This window comes from Chamaea fasciata, unplaced genomic scaffold (genome assembly GCF_029207755.1).
Source record: "Chamaea fasciata isolate MVZ Bird 193981 ecotype frontalis unplaced genomic scaffold, bChaFas1.0.hap1 SCAF_4, whole genome shotgun sequence".
NCBI classification, from domain to species: domain Eukaryota; kingdom Metazoa; phylum Chordata; class Aves; order Passeriformes; family Sylviidae; genus Chamaea; species Chamaea fasciata.
The window spans coordinates 22,880,289-22,897,083 of record NW_027094089.1 but is presented as its reverse complement, the minus strand read 5'-3'; the positions used below and the strand labels follow the sequence as shown (position 1 = coordinate 22,897,083).

The following is a 16,795-nucleotide window of genomic DNA, read 5'->3' as shown; positions in this document are numbered from 1 at the left end:
TGATTGCTTGGAGTACAACTTGCTGCTGTTGTGTATAAGGAAGCAAAAGTACACAAAACCCATTGCAAATTAATATTTAAACTCTATATGTTTGATTATTTCCTTAGCTACAACAGTCTGTGACATTTTCCAAATGTCTTAGCGTATGTTTTTATTTTTAAAGGAATAAATTGTATCAATTTAACATCAGAAGACAGCTCTGCATTGTGAATTATCAAAGCTTCTGCAACTGGCAGAAGATCTTCCCCTAAGTATCTCGATTTTTGTTTGTTAAGGCTTATGTGCCACACTTGTTCCCTTCAAGATTATCTGATTCTAGTAAATTAACAGTAAGATGTGGGTTGTTTGTGTCACAGGATAGAGGCACAGAAATCTATTTTTCTCATGGATACAATTGTTACAGTGTACATATGAATTCTGGAGTTGTTCCTGCAGCTGACTGCTATAAATCCCATTGAGTCAGCTAGAACCACTCCTGAGTGGAGGCTTCAGAAACTAAGATGCAGAATTTAGGACTCAGAAGAGAAAGTGCACTCATGCAAGTGCACCTGTTAATTTTGGTAAGAGCTTTGACATGTAGTTCGAACTGCTTTGAGGCCTCTTCTGTTTTGAATCAAAGTATATGCGTAACATTAACTCAATAGGTCTGGTCTTCTGCAAAGGCCTGAATGAAGCACGTGACATGTTATGCTCTACTTGAAACCACTGCTCACCTTCCAACATGGTCAGTGCTGAATGGATTTAACGCAGCGCCTTGAGGGTTGCACTACATACAAGGGCAGTCTTTGAGAAGAAGTGCTAAGAGCAGTAACTAGAAAGGAAAATTCATAAGGATGAAGAAAAAAGACAGCCATGAGTTTCTCATGGCATGTAACAGAAAGGAAGCTGGAGGAAAAAAAAAAGTAAAACTGATGGAACTGAGTAATTCTTTTTGCTTAGTGAAATTTCCCTAATTTAATTTCTGAAATCTTGTTATTTTGTACATCCGTTTTAATCCACAAGAAGAAACACCTATTTATGCACCTTCACCATATGGTTGCATTATATGGGTCACAATACAAAATCTCTGCTATACCAATGCTTCTAGTGCTCTGAAACCTGTCCAGATTCCAGAAAATAATGTGAACACAGAGCATTTCAATAAACTTAATTCTAGAAATCGACAAAAGTGATAGGAACTGGCTGTAAGTTTCGCATTCTTTAAGTTGATACATATTTTGCGTAATGTCTACTTTACAATTTTTTTTAGCAAGGCGGTGTATCCAGCCTACGGCACTATTTTATAGACACCTTTATGGTCAAGTTGGAAAATATCTTGTTTTCTGCAATACACAGAAGTACTGTGGTGATGGAGTTTTGGACATGATGCTGGTACTATTACTGGAGAGTGCATCTTGAACCAAAAGGTGTCTAGCTTAAAAAAAAAAAAAAAAGCTTTGTAGTCTGTTTACTTTAATTACAGGAATGATTAGCATGTACTTCTCATATTTGAAGTTTGATATGTACTGAAATTTCTCTCTGAGCTGAAAGTTCTAATTTCTTTGTACTCTTAAATATTTCCTTAGCAGCTCACAGAGGTAAAACCAATGCAGCATGCATAATGTTTGAATTTGAAACAATCTGTGCCCTACTGGTGCAAGTATTTTCACCTTGTAATTTTCTAGACCTAATTTGGCTCACAGGGGAAAATGCTCTTAATGGATCTTCATTATTTGGTAGCATTACATGGCTAATAACACAGCACAGATTAATATGTTTCATTATAGAAAATATATTAAAAATAATAGTTCATTGTAATTCATATATAGAATATTTCCAGTCATACTTGAAAGTTGTTATATTAAATGCTAAAATGAATATTTAGTATTTGTTGATGCAAAAAATCCCCAGCCTTTCATGATAAAACTTTTATTCCACTTTAGATAAGGATAGACTTTTGTCTATGATAACAGATCTGCAGTTGGAGATCACTTTCCTTATGCCAGTCAGCACTGCCCAGGTGAAGAATTAGGAATATTTAACCTCATATTTAGTCACCACAAGACTCAGTCCTGCAAACGTTTACATAGTTTGAAGTACTTTGGGTGAAACTATGAGCCTTCTTTTGGGAGTTAGACTATGTGCATGCTTAATACTTTTCAGCCATCAACCTTAAATGTAGATTTAGATGCTCATTTTCATGTACTATATATTCTTCATCTGTTTGTCTCTACACTTATGGAAGGGGAACAATCCCCTCCCAAGTATGGAGTCTAGGACTTAATATGTCAACTCTATGATATTTTTGAGAATATAAGGGTTAGGCTAAGTGTTAAACGTTATGCGAAACACTCTTAAGTCATCTGCGCATCTCTGGTGGAAGGATTTTCCAATTGAGACAAATGAGAAGTTTTGCATTAAAAAAGGACAGATTCTCCACCTGCTTTGATCATGTTTTTCATGATGTATGAGCAACCATCAGCAAAGTGATCTGTAAAAGGATGGAGACTTAGATTTCATTTCCCACTTTCTCCATTTGTCTGAGATTCCACCCTTTGGGGATGTAATTTTGTTTGCACACGGGAGGAAAAAAAAGAGCCTAACCACATAACTGGGAGGACAATCAAGAGAGATGAGGAGAATAAATTAAAAGAAAATTTATAAAAGATTGTACCTAGGCATTTTTAATGACTCAAGGAGAGCAACAACCAGAAAATTTCTGTGCTCTTTGTTTTCAAGGTGTGAGCAGTGTTGCAGCTGAACTTTGTTGCTACAGTATGTGTAACAACAGCATTATCAAAAGCACTGAGCTTCAGCTCTGTTTTAAGTTTACCTGCTCACTCTGAGCAGCTCCAAAGCAGCATAATAGTGAAACCTGAAACCATGGCTTGTATCTAAACGAAAATGTGGTTAGGGAAGCAGAGCAGAGCACAGCTCTCTGCACATTACAGATGAAGTAGGAAGTGGCTGATTAGCTGCTGCAGATGTTGTTGCAGGTTCTTAGTAAACCCTCTGTAAAACCCAGAAAGGTTCCCAGGTCTTGGATGTAGAAGTGGCGAAGTGCTTTGCAGTAAAACTGAAAAGTATGTTGGGTTTTCAGAGTAACTCAGAAACATTTTGCATTGTAAAAGAATTATTTTAAAGTGCAAGACTTTCTGATATATAACTGCTTTAAAAATCCTGAAGTAATTTTATGATGAAAAATATAAAAATTCACTAAGAATTTTAAAATTCTAAGCATTTTTTCCCACAGAATATTTGAAGTTTCCTTGTAGTACTTGCTCATTGTCAGGTTTTCTTAACATTACTAAAAGCAGGAGTCAACAACACACCAGGAACTCACTGCATCAGGGGTCAAAGGGAATAAGGTCTCTCCAAATGCCATAGTCTAGCCACAGAAAGAAGGTGTGGTTTTTTTAGAATGCAAAGTCAAGAATCATTTTTTTCCTTGCATGTGCAAGAGACTGCATTGCTATAAAAAGGATTTTCTTACGTATGTGTATGTATTTATGCTGTCCATTTATGGTAAAGCAGGTATGATGAGACCACTCAAAATGGAATGTGCATTGCATTGCTGTTCAGTTCCAGTTTTATTTAGGATGTAGCCTTGGACCAGAAATTTCTGGATCGAGGCAATTGATAGGCTGGATGCTACAGCCCGATACCTTAAACATCATTAACAGTTCAGTCTTTGTAGTTAAGTCTGGACTGTTTGGAGACTGGAGGCCAGGCTAATGCATTTGCAAGAGAGTGTGTTGCAGATAAGATCAACACATCTGCTGTGAGCTCTCTGGGGTTTCTGAAGTGCTGCTGGCCTTGGGAACAGGTATACATTGCTGCTGCAGTCCAGCCAAGGGGAGAAAAATATGAATGGCTGAAACCAGACCACACTGTGCTAGAAGGGGGTATTTTCCTGCTTCAAAGGAGTTTATCAATATTATTATTTGTCATTGTTGCCAATTAAAAATTTTGTGCCAAATAAATACATTCTGTTGCAATACTGGTTGGATTGAACAGATGTGTTTGTATCTTCAGCTGATGGATGTAGAACTGCGGGTGTGAGTGCTAAAAAATATGTGGTATTTTTTTCTCTTTGACAGCTTCTATTCTGCTCAGGTTGATAATTGGATGTTCACCTTCTTCTGTGTGCCAATCTCTCACCATACATCAAGATACCCTAGTATTTAGGGAGGCAATAAATAGACATATGTCATTTAAGCTCTGTTAGTACTGGAGGCAAAATCACCCTTGCACATCGGTCCAATTAATTTTACAAATTTGTAAAACAGAGAAATCTGTGACTAGAGGGCTGGTTCCTAAGAGATTCCCATCCCACCAAGTAATGCTTGTTCCAGGTGTTCTCTGTTATGGACTTTGGGCAGTGCTAGGGCTTGCCTTTGTTTTGCCACATATTTCTGGTGTTAGCATCTCAGGACAGAGTGATAAAGTATCTCAGGACAGCGCTCAAAATTTTAGTAGGGTGAGAATGGATTTTTCTCATTCTGCCCTGGATGCTTTTGTCCACACAGAATTCACAAGTTCCAAAAGAGATGTACTTCTAATTTCTCATTGAGTTCTCATGGGAGAGGCATAGAAATAATGTTCTTTTATGCAAGTTGATTTCTTCTGCTGTTGAACACAGAATATCTGGACATGAAAGGAAGATGGGATGCCGTACTGGCTATCAAAGATGCATATCAGTGTTTCTCTTTCACAAGCCAAGAATGGTAAGGGTCAAAGTCACAAGAATTGCAACAAGACATCTTCAGTGTCCTTCACTTCCCGAGAAACAAACATTCCCAGGAATCTAAGTGACCTTTTGGCCAGTGCCCCTATGGAAGCTGTTTGAGAAGGTTCTCCAAGAACAAAAGATAGATTTTTGCAGTGTTCTGTGCATTGTTGTACTGTTAGTGCTGAGGATCTGGGCATAATTAAAGAAGTTTAATGCCACAAGCAGCAGTGGAATGGGATAGTTGGGACATTCTGTGGACAGTTTTTATGGCACGTTTCTCTAAATACCTGCAGTCCCTTTTCTTCTCTTCTTTGGTTTGTCTTTGAAGAGCTTCAGTTTCTGCCTCTGTTTATTCAGTGCAGCACAACATGTGAAAAAGCTGAGTCCTAAGAAGAGAGGAGAGGCTATTTGGAAACTGAGGTGTTAGCTGTCAAAGCTGTGACACTGTGACCACCCTTAACATTGTTTACTGTGATGAGAGTGCATCAGGGGCATGTGATGCCAGGATGTATTTTCAGTTTAATTTCTTGATCTGAGTGTTTGCAGCTGACTGCTGTTCCACTACCTCTACAGAGCTTTTGCATGCTTTTATAGTACCAAATGTCCCAGAATAATTAAAAAAAATAAAAAAATTTTAAAATTTAAAAAAAATAATTTAAAAAAGGAACTGGATTCAAAATTAAAGGCTCCATTAAAATAGAAAAAAAACCTTATTTTTTGAAATGTTATGATAGCTTTGGCTCAGCAGGCCTGATATTAACACCTTTTTTTCCAAATAGCTTTTCAGCATGTCACTTTCCTATCTAAATCATTCCACTATTTCTAGTATTAGAATTAAAGTATTTTACAGCTACATCAATCTTGGTCATAAGTTATTAAGTTATTTAAAATTTTAAAGGCAGAGAAGAGTCAGTTATAATACTTAGAAAATAAAAGATCAGTACTTCCATTAATATGATGACCATTTAGTTACTGTTAGATTATAAAAAGATACAAAAATTAAAGAGGACAGGTTGTTCAGGCTTTATACTTAAAAATAAGCACTTAATCTAAAATGCATGTGGTGTCTTTTCCTGGCTCAGTTTCCTATTGCATGGATTTGGCTCTCAAGAGACATCAGATGAAAGAAGTACTAGGCACAGAGACTTGGGAAGAATTTTTACCTTCGTCCTACAAATTTATCACAAGACATAATACAATATTAAGACAAAAGGTTCATATGCACGTTATGCATATGCACAAGATTCTGTTAGACCAATGTACATATAACCACAGAAAAACCAATATATGATTCCCTATTAAAAAACAAAAATAAATTTGAGAGTATCATTAATATCAATTAACATGGCTTTCAGGAAAACAAAGCAAAAAAACAACAAAAACACCCCAACCAAACAAAAAAACCCCCAGACTTCTTTCCAGTTGCTTTCTTTGATTAGAATTTAGAATTCAGCTGGAGATACATGTTGTCAGTGGTACTGATCTTTATAAAAAGTTTTAGGCAATGAGAAATTATATTGGGTGGTCTGTGAATGAATAAAGACTATGAAGAATTAAATGCTAAGACATATTCTGCAGATACTCAGATACAGCAAGAGCACAGTCATGTGTAAGTTTGGCTCATTTAAGCAAAATTTGCTTTTATTCAAATGCTATTGTACATGTTTAATGAAGAAATGTAAATCATACCTGTGAAACAAGGTTGTGTAATGATCTGGGGGAAAAATCAAAATATAAGCAACTGTACAATTGGGTAAGGACTATCATGAGACACAAGAGTATAATGCATAACTGTTATCAGCTTGTAGCTCTAAATTCTTGGAGTTCTACCCTTAAAGAATTTTTATATAGTTACAAAGTTTTTGAATAAAAGCTTTTTGCTCATGGGCATTAGTTTAATAGTAACAAGACTGCACTTCTAAAACAGGAGGAGAGATGACAATTGGAGAAAATACTGAAACCCCTTGGATGCAATCAGCAGAGATATGGCCAGATGAAGAATGACTTGCAATTTTCATCACTACGTGTGGTAGTGATACATTTTGAATACAAAACAGTGGTGGTAAAAAAGCTTTTTTGACCCTGTGTGCAAAGATAAAAAAAAAGTAATAGAACCTGACACCTGAGGAACTTAGAAAACAGTAAGGTGGAGATTTTAGTAGCAAGCAAACTTAAACAAGTACACATACAAAAACTCTGTAGTATTCTTTCTCTTGTCAACACCCCTCAAACAACTGAAAGACATATTTTAGCCGAAATATTATTTTAGTATATCTCTAGATGTTGATCTCAATATAGCAGCAAATATTTCAAATGTGATATAACACACAGAACAGCAATCAAAGGATGTCAGCATTGAATTGGAAGGGATATAAAGAAGTTTTTTGTCCCTATGTTGATTTCCATCCCAGTGTATAGGGTAAGAACAATTGTACTAGACTTTATTCATGCCATAAAGTTATCCTAGTTTTTCAACATGGACTTCAAGGCATGGAAATTCCACTTTCACTCTTAGAAAGTGCCTCCTAAGAAATGTTGCTGGCCTTTAAACATGTTACTTATTGCTGCTTCATTATGGAAAAGAAGGGGAGGAAAGTATAAATCATCTCCTTCTTCACTACCAGAGACTTAGGTATTAATTTTGTTCTACCCCGATCTTACCACGTTTCCCTAAACAACTGCCATTTTTCCAATATATTCAGGAATTCATGTGTTCTAGACCTCATTCTCACTATTCTCCATTGGGTACTCTTCAGCTGGCATACATTAACCCTGCTGTAACCTCCTCAGTGCTAAGAGAAAGGATGATTTCACTTGACTTTTGGGCTATATTTTTGAATAAAATGTTAAAAAGATAAGTGGTACAAATTTAATCTTGGCAATATCTTAAGTTGTAAGGATCTTCTTTTGTAAGATGCACATTCCTTAATGCAGAAACCGCAAAAGTATTCACCTGTGTAATCATCCGTGTTGGAACTATCAGTATTTTGCTGTTTAACTAATGGAGGAACTTAACAGGTATTAAATGCATCGTTGTTCATATGTATGTTGACAAGTTGGTCCAAGCATCCATGAAGAAATATTTAGCCATAAATTTCTGAGTTCTGTTGTAGTAAGTAGAAAAACTGTCAAGGCTTGATAACTTCACTTTGATTTCCTTGTGAGATATGGAAAGGTCCATGCTAAAGTTATCAATTCCCCTTCTCCTGTCGATCATAAAGACAGAATTCCAGACACCCAATAAGCTAAAAAAGCTCTCTAATAGCTTCTTGCAATTTTCAGTCTTGATATAAAACTTCAGAAAATATTTGTCGTTGTTCTGTGTTTTAAGCCACTTTTTTTCTGTGTGGTTAACATTTCCTTTACTTGACATGATTTTAATCTCTCACAGGTGTGAACTTAAATAACATCTTCAGAAGACAAAGGGTTTCTTCTCAGCTGTAATTGATTTTAACAGAATTCTGCATTTGCTTTTTCCCTCTGTTTTTCCTCTTCCTTGGGTATTTCTTGATTTGTCTCCATGCAGCTGGGGACAATCCTTTCTGGAGATTTTAATCCACTAATGATACTTAAAAAGACATTGATATTTCAAAAACATTATGGCATCCAATAATTTGCTTGTGTAGAATAATTTCTCTCAACCTTCAGAGCAATGTTTGCTATGGTTTGGTTGTGGCTTGTGCAGGAAGCATGAATTCAGTGCAGCACAAACGCACACCAGCTCACTCATGTAATTGTGACTTCTGTGCCTGGTGCACAGCACCATCGGTTTTTAAGGCTGCACCTGACTGTTGAGGGTGTAGCTTCTGTGCAGCTTTGCAGACTGAAACTTTTCTGTTCTGAGCTTGCTAGAAAATTAAGTCCAGACTTTTACAACTTACATTAAAAATGTATATGAAGATGTTTAGAGACCTTTAGCTTTCTTGATAATGGCTAAATGTATTTTCCTCTCTCATCCCTTTCCTTAAAATTCTTTCTCTGAGCAAGAAAAGCTCATCAAGACTACATCAGTACTCATATGAAACTCTGCAGCTGCTCTTTTTAAGCAAATTGTGGAATTAAATTATAATTTAGTTTTAAAACACAAATGTTAATATATTGGATGAACAGTGCTGTTTTTGTGTCTTGTTCATGGCTTGGCAAAGACATTTTTGAGGCCTTCTACAGGTAGAGCATTCTTGAATGCAGAGTCTCCTCTCCTTCTCTCTACTTCTTACTCTGATAAGATAATGCAACAAAAATATTCAGAGCAGGTTCAACAAAAACACCTTCTCTGGGGTGTGTGCAGTACTGATATCTTACCCAGAACTTCATCAAACGCAACAAAGTTCCTCCCTCAGATGTTTGCTTGATAAATACAGTCTGTTCTGCCTCATTTCAGATCCTGAAAATGAAGATTGGAAACAGAAAGCACCTTCCTCTGCAGCACTTGCCCCACCAGTACCTCCATCACACTCTACTGTGCAGTTGCCACCTCTTCCACCAGCCTCTCATCCATCCCTGCAGGTGCCAGCAGCTCCCAGTCTGCCTCCCAGAAACATCAAGCCCATCTCTGAAACAATGTGAGTGAACATAAGTCACAAGGTCTTTATTTTCTGCACTTTCTCTGCCTATCACTGCATTTCCTCCTGCAGCAGCAGGCGAAGGCTGCATGAGTTCCAGGTTTCTGACAGAGGGGTGTCTCACACTACTTTCCTTGACCCACCCTGTACTTGACCTGTTTAGAATTAGCTTTTGTTAGTTTGAACCCTCCATCTATTCAGTTGTTTCCCTGAATTGTCTTGTCTATAACATTTTTTTTTGCCTTTGTTGGTGAGGGTAGAGGTTAGAGAACAGTCTTTTTTTTATTTCAGAACAATCCAAAGACTTTAAACACTGATAGAAAATCAGTTGCCTAAAAAGCTGAAGGTTTTCCCTGAATTTTTCTGGGCAAAGAGGGTGAAGAGGGTATGAACCAATACCCCAGAAAGCAGCTTTGCAAGCTGGAGGAACTAAACTCAGCATTGTTTGGAAAACTGCACTGAGGCCATGTTGTGGCCTTGTGTGATAACCCTGAGAAGACTCTGTTGATATGGGGCTTTCTCTATCCTCCTTTGAAGAGCTGCCTACAAAAGTGAAACCTCTGCTGACAGAGTTATAAGTACTTGAAGTCAGCATCAAAACTGACCAAAATGAAGCTGAGCCTTAATAATGAGCTGCTCTCTCGCCAGCAGGTACTGCAAAGTGCATCAAACAGCAGGCAGGGAGAGTCAGTGAGGCATGTCTAGATCAGTGCTGTGTGACAGCATCAGTCCTGCCTCGCAGCCACAGTACCTGCAGCAGCCATGCTGGGTATCCTCCTCTTTACCAAGGCATGAGAGCCAAGTTTGACATCAGACACCTCTGAAAAGTACCTCCAGATGCTCTGTCTGCTGTCCCATTCCTGTGTGCCCTGTAAAGTCTTCCTTCTGCTGAAAATTTGTACCTGGCCACTGACACCTTTGCTTTCACCTGTCTCCATGCTTCCCCATCAAGCCAATTATAGAACAATTCATTCTGCTTTCAAGTCGTTTTTTGATTACACTTCTTTGATGGCTGTCAGCCCTTGTTTCCTTTCTGCTGTTATAAGGCCTTATAAAGTTAAAAGTCCCTGATACTATTAGTTATATTCTCAATTCAATTTCTTGTTTCTCTCATTTGGACAACATTTTAAATCTAAATTTAAATTAATTAGCACTGGTGACATTTTACCTGCCTAACCTTTACACCATTGTCTCTCTTATCCCTTGTTTAGACTTTAAGCCCAATAAGTCAAAGACTCAGAGATATATTTAGCATTGAGCAAAAGTCTGACGTACTTTTGCACTGTGTAAGAAGCCTGCACCTGCAAAAATGGTTAGAAAGCCCAACTGATTCTTTCCATTCAATCAGCCCATCTGCCTATGATATTTTTCATACCATGCTCATCTTCATGGTATCTGAGTGCCTTTGGCTTACTTTGATGTTTTTTACTCACAATCAAGGTGGCCCCACCTGAAACACTGAGTCACAGTCAGGGAGAACAATTTCGAAAATCTTGTGTGTACTTAAGTAGGATATTGGGCTCAACAGACTATTCAGCCTTTCTATAAAATAGATAATAAAAAACACCAGAAAAATGGTGAATAAAATGTAATCATAAGACCATCTTCACAGGTCTCACGTCTGTCTTTTCAAACTTACAGAAATCTGGACAATGAAGAAAATTATGATGATGTTGAATTTGTTTCACAAGGTAAGATGCATACATTTTATACATTTTAATTAAAGGCTACTGTGAGAAGCTGTAAGCATGTTGTATTAATTAGATAAACAAAAGTTTATTGTATTCAAGAGTGATTTGTGTAACTATACTGGTTCTGCAGATTTATGGGTGAAGATGGTTGTCTCATCACACTAATGGATCTACTGTTCTGTGATTAATTTGAAGGACTCTCAGAAATTGCTTTAAATTTCTTTCTTCCCCCTCCCTGTCCTCTTTTTCTTTTTTTTTTTTTTCTCCTACTTTTTTTCTTTCTTTTTGTTTTTGTTTGGTTAAAAATATTATGGGACTTTAAATCACCAGATTTTCAACCTGAACCAAAATGAATATTGCTCTGTCAGAGTTGACATTGTCTGGTCTGGTGAAGGAGACACTGTTTTAAACTTGATTTAAAAAAAAAAAAATTAAAAAATAAAAGAAAGAGAGATTGGTTGACAGTGCTTTTACTGTCACTTTGTGTTCTGAGGCAGTGAGAGGCAGTGAGCTGCACCAGGAGCAGCAGAGAAGCAGATTGTGATACAAAGAATTTCAATCTGCCTTCTGATCCCTCCTTGGTGGCACATGGTCTGTGACAGGCACACTGTGCATCATTTAATGTGCTAGCTTCCACGACTCACAGCACTGCAGGCTGTGCAGCTGAAACAGAGCTTTTCTTACCTACCTGCCTGCAGAGTAAGGAGGAAGCAGGAGATTGACAGAATATCTTCTCCTGCTGCCCTAGGCACAGGCTGGATTAGGAAAAGAGCCTTTGGCCCACTTATTCAGCTGTTGGGTTGGTGCAAGCAAGTTCTTTGAGGTCTGTTTGAATTCATTAGCGTTTTGACAATTACTTTTTCGTATAAATAGTGATTTTGTAAACAAATAGCATAGGTAATTCCACCAGTGTCATTAAAGATTTTTTAAAACAAATTTTCCACTTTTAAAATACACAGTGAAATATGCTGGTTTGTAGATATTTTTAGTTTACAGTGTTCTAGAAAAGCAACCTAGAAAAACTGAATTTTGCATTCATACCTTCATCAAAAAACAGAAGCCTGCACACATTTCTAGTTAACATCACTGATGTTATAGGCAGTTTTAAACAGTTAATGCTAGAATGAATTTTTTTCTGTACAAGAAAAGAATAAATATCCTGGTTTTATTTTTTTGTTCCTGTAGGTCATCGAAATACACAGATGGTAAGTACTATCCACCAACATAAACCTATCCTGTTTTAGCAAAAAACTTAAAAATTAATTGAAACTTCATCAACACATTAGACAATTACTTGCAGATTTAATCCAGTGTATTCACAGTAAGTTGTAGAAGCAATTATTTGTTGTGAAGGATAGAAATAAAATCAGGGAAGCAGAGTAAACTGGAACAAATTCTCAAAGCTGGCTAGATACCAAAAATTGATCAAAAAAAAAAAAAAAAAAAAAAAAAAAAAGAAAATGCAAAACTACGCCATCTATTTATTACCACTGACATTTCATTTTACTCGAATTTTTCAGAAATAATAGAAATAATGACCCTGTTCCATTCTAGCAATAGAATATTTCAGTTAATAAAAGAATTTTATCAGTGTGTTTAAGCACCTGGCTATAGAAGGACCAACACAATCTTTTGGATCGTAATCTGCGTCTCATTTAGATCCTTAGCATTTCCATTTAAATAGGGCTAGCCCTCATAGCTTCATCATGGCAGTGCAATCATTAGCAATAATAAAGACTTTACAGGACACACTTTGCAATTAAAACATCCACTTTGAATTAAAAATGTGCTCATGTGATTCTAACAATCCAAGTCTTTATAGGTGTGATATTGTAAAAAAATAGCAGAAATAAAAGAATAGCATGTTTGAATAATGGAATAACTTGTTTTGGGAAGAAAAAAGGTATTTGAATTTTGCTATAAAAGTTTTTTATAAAGTTCTTATAAAGCTTATATAGCAGACCAATTTTCTTCATGTCTTTCCAATTGTACTTAGACCATTGAAAATGGATTATTTTTTATAGGGTCAAGAAAGTGATGGAGAGATGTATGAAGACATTAATGACATGAGGTAGTAATTCTAAACTCTATAACCTATTGTATCTTTTCTATCTATCTAAACTGTCTTTTCTAATAAGTGTATTTCATCTGGCACAAAACTGTCATTCCACTGCAGTCCCTGCCAGGGATTACTGTCTTCATTCATTTCACCTGGAGAAAGTTTGGCTGATCACAAGTTCTTTCCCAGTTAGACTTGCCATGCTCTGGCATGGCAAAACTCCTGCAATTAAATAATGTGTGATCAAGGTAACAGAATTCTGATTTCTGATCTAAGAAGTATGTCTCAACTACTGGTTGGAATTACAGCCTAGGAGGAAAAATAAGGTCAGCCTCAAGGTACTATGGTCCCAGAGAGATCTTTTGTTGTGGTTTTTTAATTGCTTTTTAGATAAATGTCTTAGAACTCCTATGAGAGAGTGGATTGACTCTACTGCCCCAGCAATGTCTAAATCTATGGGATTTATTGTATTACAATAGCCAAAGAAAAACTCTAATTCCCTCTGAATAAATAATTGATGTAGAATATTTCAGCTGTATAACAATTTTCAGCAAAAATTTATTGTTTAATTCCCTTTGATTTCTAACCCAAGTGATCCTCATTTCAGACTTCTTTTTTAGCAATTTGAGCCGACCTGCTTAGCAAAAGTATTTAAAAAAAAAGGAGTCTCACCTAATCAGTAATCAGTTCCTTAGGGTTTCTAAAACATAGATCTTACAGCCAAATGGCAGAGCTGGAGATGCAGTCCTAGTTCCACCCCAAGTTCCCAGACCCCAGTAACTTTCAGTACATGAGGCACAGCAGGCAGTGTGCCCTGGTGTGAAGAAATGGGTGCAGAAGACTCACTTGTGTAGACTGCTGGAATAGGTTGCAATCAAGTTTAAAAACACAGTCCAGTGGCAGCTCAGGCTTCAGGTCAGCCTGCATCAACTACTGGTGGCCTGGGTAAATATTTAACAGCTGCATCAAGTACAACACCTAGACTGCTGCCAGTTCACAAGCATACTCATCAAAATTAGCTCAGAGACATTTAGACACATACATGTGGAGCTAGATAACCCTTTCTGGTGTGTTGTCCTCATGAGGACAGAAACTTTAACTTACATATGTAATAAAGGGCTGCTTACTCTATCTGTTGCAGTTGCATTATGGTTTAGAATCTGTAGCTTTGATTTCACTTGGAGAAGTCTTTTTTCATCACCTGTAGTTTTATGTCAGCCTTGGGTAAAGTAGCTCTAAGGAAGATTTGCTTCACACATTGTGTCCTGGCAATGCACTTTCAGATCATCAAGGCCAAAAGAGAAGTGGCAGAAAGAAGATAAGAGAAGAATGGAGCAAGAGAAGAAAGAACAAAAGGAAAAAGAAAAGAAAGAGCAGGAACTGAGGAAAAAGTTCAAAGTAAGGTTTTTATTTGGTAGTGTGAACAAAGATATGCAAGAAGCATTATTTAGCATTGTCAAGTTCAAAATATACTTTTCACGTGGCTACGAAACTATTTGTTATGGTAGGTAGTTCAAACACCTGCATAAATTCTGAATAAGGGTTTAAGCTACCTTTCTTTGTTTGGCATATGTTTGAATGCAAACTCTGCACTTATGGATGGCAAAGACTGTGTGCTCACACAGTTTTCATTAAATTACTTTCTCACTTTTTTTTCTATGAAAGAAAGCCTTAAAATAATCTGTTTTCACTTTTCTGTTTCTAACATTTTATTTCATTAGAATAGCATCAAAAGCCCTTAATAAAAGTGTGAATTGAATCCCATATATGTAGTGTTATTTGCTTCACTGTAGTCAGATACAAAAGTATTTAGCCCTTTAAAGATTTCAAAATTGTATTGGAACACATTTCCCTTGCCTTGGTAGAAAGGGACTTCTAGTAAATTCCAGCCTAAATGAGGAGGAGGAAAATAAGTCTTGTATAGGAGAGCTACAGTCATTCTCTGGGGCTAAATGATGAGACAGTTCTTTCTGTTTTAAATAATTTTTGCATGGCTCGTGGTTAGCATGCTCTCACAGTTTACAAGTCTTCCAGTCAGTTATTCTTAACTAACACCCATTCACAATTCTCCATTCTGCTACTTTCAGTGTCACTTTACACAGTGGGCAGCTTTGTTTTTCTTATTGTTATGGTCTCTACACATAAAGCCATAGGGATTCATATCCTCGCCTTGGTATGCTGTGGAGAGCATCATCACAGTGTTTCTTTGATTTTGCCAATCAGTTCTTCAATTGCTCTCTTGCCATGCCACTCCCCTCTCTTTTAATCTCTGTTTTTTAATTTAAATTTAATTTAAATTAATTTTAATTTAAACTGTATAATTGGGAGGGGAGGAAGCATTTCTGTTTATTTGCCCGCACTATTTTAAATGTCAATAAAACAAATAACCATTATTATTATTTTTACTTTTTTTTCTGAATGTCAGAAAAGAACTCCATTTTTCCACATCTGTGATATCTTCTGTTTCTTCTTCAGTTAACAGGACCCATCGAAGTCCTTCATCAGGCACGAGCTTGCACTGACCACAAGGGATGGAAGGGCGAACTGACTTTCAAACAGGGAGATAAGATTGAAATCATTCGGCTCACAGACAACCCAGAAGGAAAGTGGCTCGGCAGGATAAAAGGATGCTGTGAGTTCTGTTTCTTCACTGTGTTCCTGAATGTTTTCACTACATGACAACAAACATGTGAGCATTACACCAAGGACTAGCCCTACCATAGCTGAGTCACTGGCCACCAAAGTAAATAATTACCCCAACTCACCCTTCCGTCCTCAGCTGGCATATGAGGCACAATACAGTATAATACCTATAGGTGCTGGAATAAGTTAGGCACTGTATGCTGGGACCTTCACTGACATACTGAGGGTTAATTCCCTGTCAGCAGCCTTCAAAATAGCATCAGAACTCAGCTCCTTGCAAGTAACAAGTATCGCATTTTTTCATGTCTTTGTAATAAACATAACATGGGTGTTCTTAAAACAGAATTAGAGAATATAAGGGCCTGTTTAAAGTGTTTTTCTTGTTCCTGTTCCTATGGAAAGTTCCTCACTGACTTCTACATTTTATTTTCTCTGAAATCCTATGTTTCTCCTACTGTATATATACCATCAGTGGATCTTTGACTATAAAGTAGTTGATGATCTGTCTCCTGGGTTATAAAAGGTTGATCCATAAAATCAATCAAAACTATTAAAAGCATTTGCTTGATCTTTAGGAGTACTAAAAAATAATAAAATTAGTAAGACAGTTCAGATATGTAGAATAGAGTTCTACAAAATTGCAGATATCAGCTGAGCTGTTTGTAGTGATAGATATATACAGATAGTAAGGAACCAAGTGTGTCTCCTCCAAAGAGAATATGAGAAAGCTGGGGCTGTTCAGCCTGCTGAAGGAAAACTAAGGGGTATCTTATAATTGTTCATAAATACCTGGTGGGAGAATGTAAAGAAAATGGAGCCAGGTTCTTTCCAGTTACCCAGTGGCAGTGCAAGAGGTAACAGGCACACACTGAAACATATTCTATTCAAACAGCAGAAAACATGTTTTTTTTTACTGTGAGGGTGACCAAGCATAGGAAAAGGTTGCTCAGAGAGGTGGTGGAGTCTTCATCTATAGAGATCTTCAAAACCCGACAGGACACAGTCCTGTCCAACTTGCTCTACTGGAGGATCATGTTTGTTTAGAGGGATTGGCCAAGATCATCACAAGAGGCAAGTTCCAATAAAAGCTTTTCCGTGATACCTTGAAGTGTGAAAATAAGTCAATTAC

General features: G+C 36.9%; 1 protein-coding gene across 3 annotated transcripts in view; it reads left to right on the top strand.

The window, feature by feature from the left end:
• FYB1 (FYN binding protein 1) overlaps positions 1-16,795 on the top strand; it is a 56,324-nt gene that overhangs the window by 24,275 nt on the left and 15,254 nt on the right. For all 3 annotated transcript variants that reach the window (XM_066181084.1, XM_066181087.1, XM_066181085.1), the window contains exons 3-8: positions 9,093-9,273; positions 10,915-10,964; positions 12,150-12,169; positions 12,989-13,035; positions 14,307-14,421; positions 15,499-15,655. In XM_066181084.1, the coding sequence (XP_066037181.1) occupies positions 9,093-9,273; positions 10,915-10,964; positions 12,150-12,169; positions 12,989-13,035; positions 14,307-14,421; positions 15,499-15,655 (570 nt within the window). The remainder of the gene's footprint in view (positions 1-9,092; positions 9,274-10,914; positions 10,965-12,149; positions 12,170-12,988; positions 13,036-14,306; positions 14,422-15,498; positions 15,656-16,795) is intronic.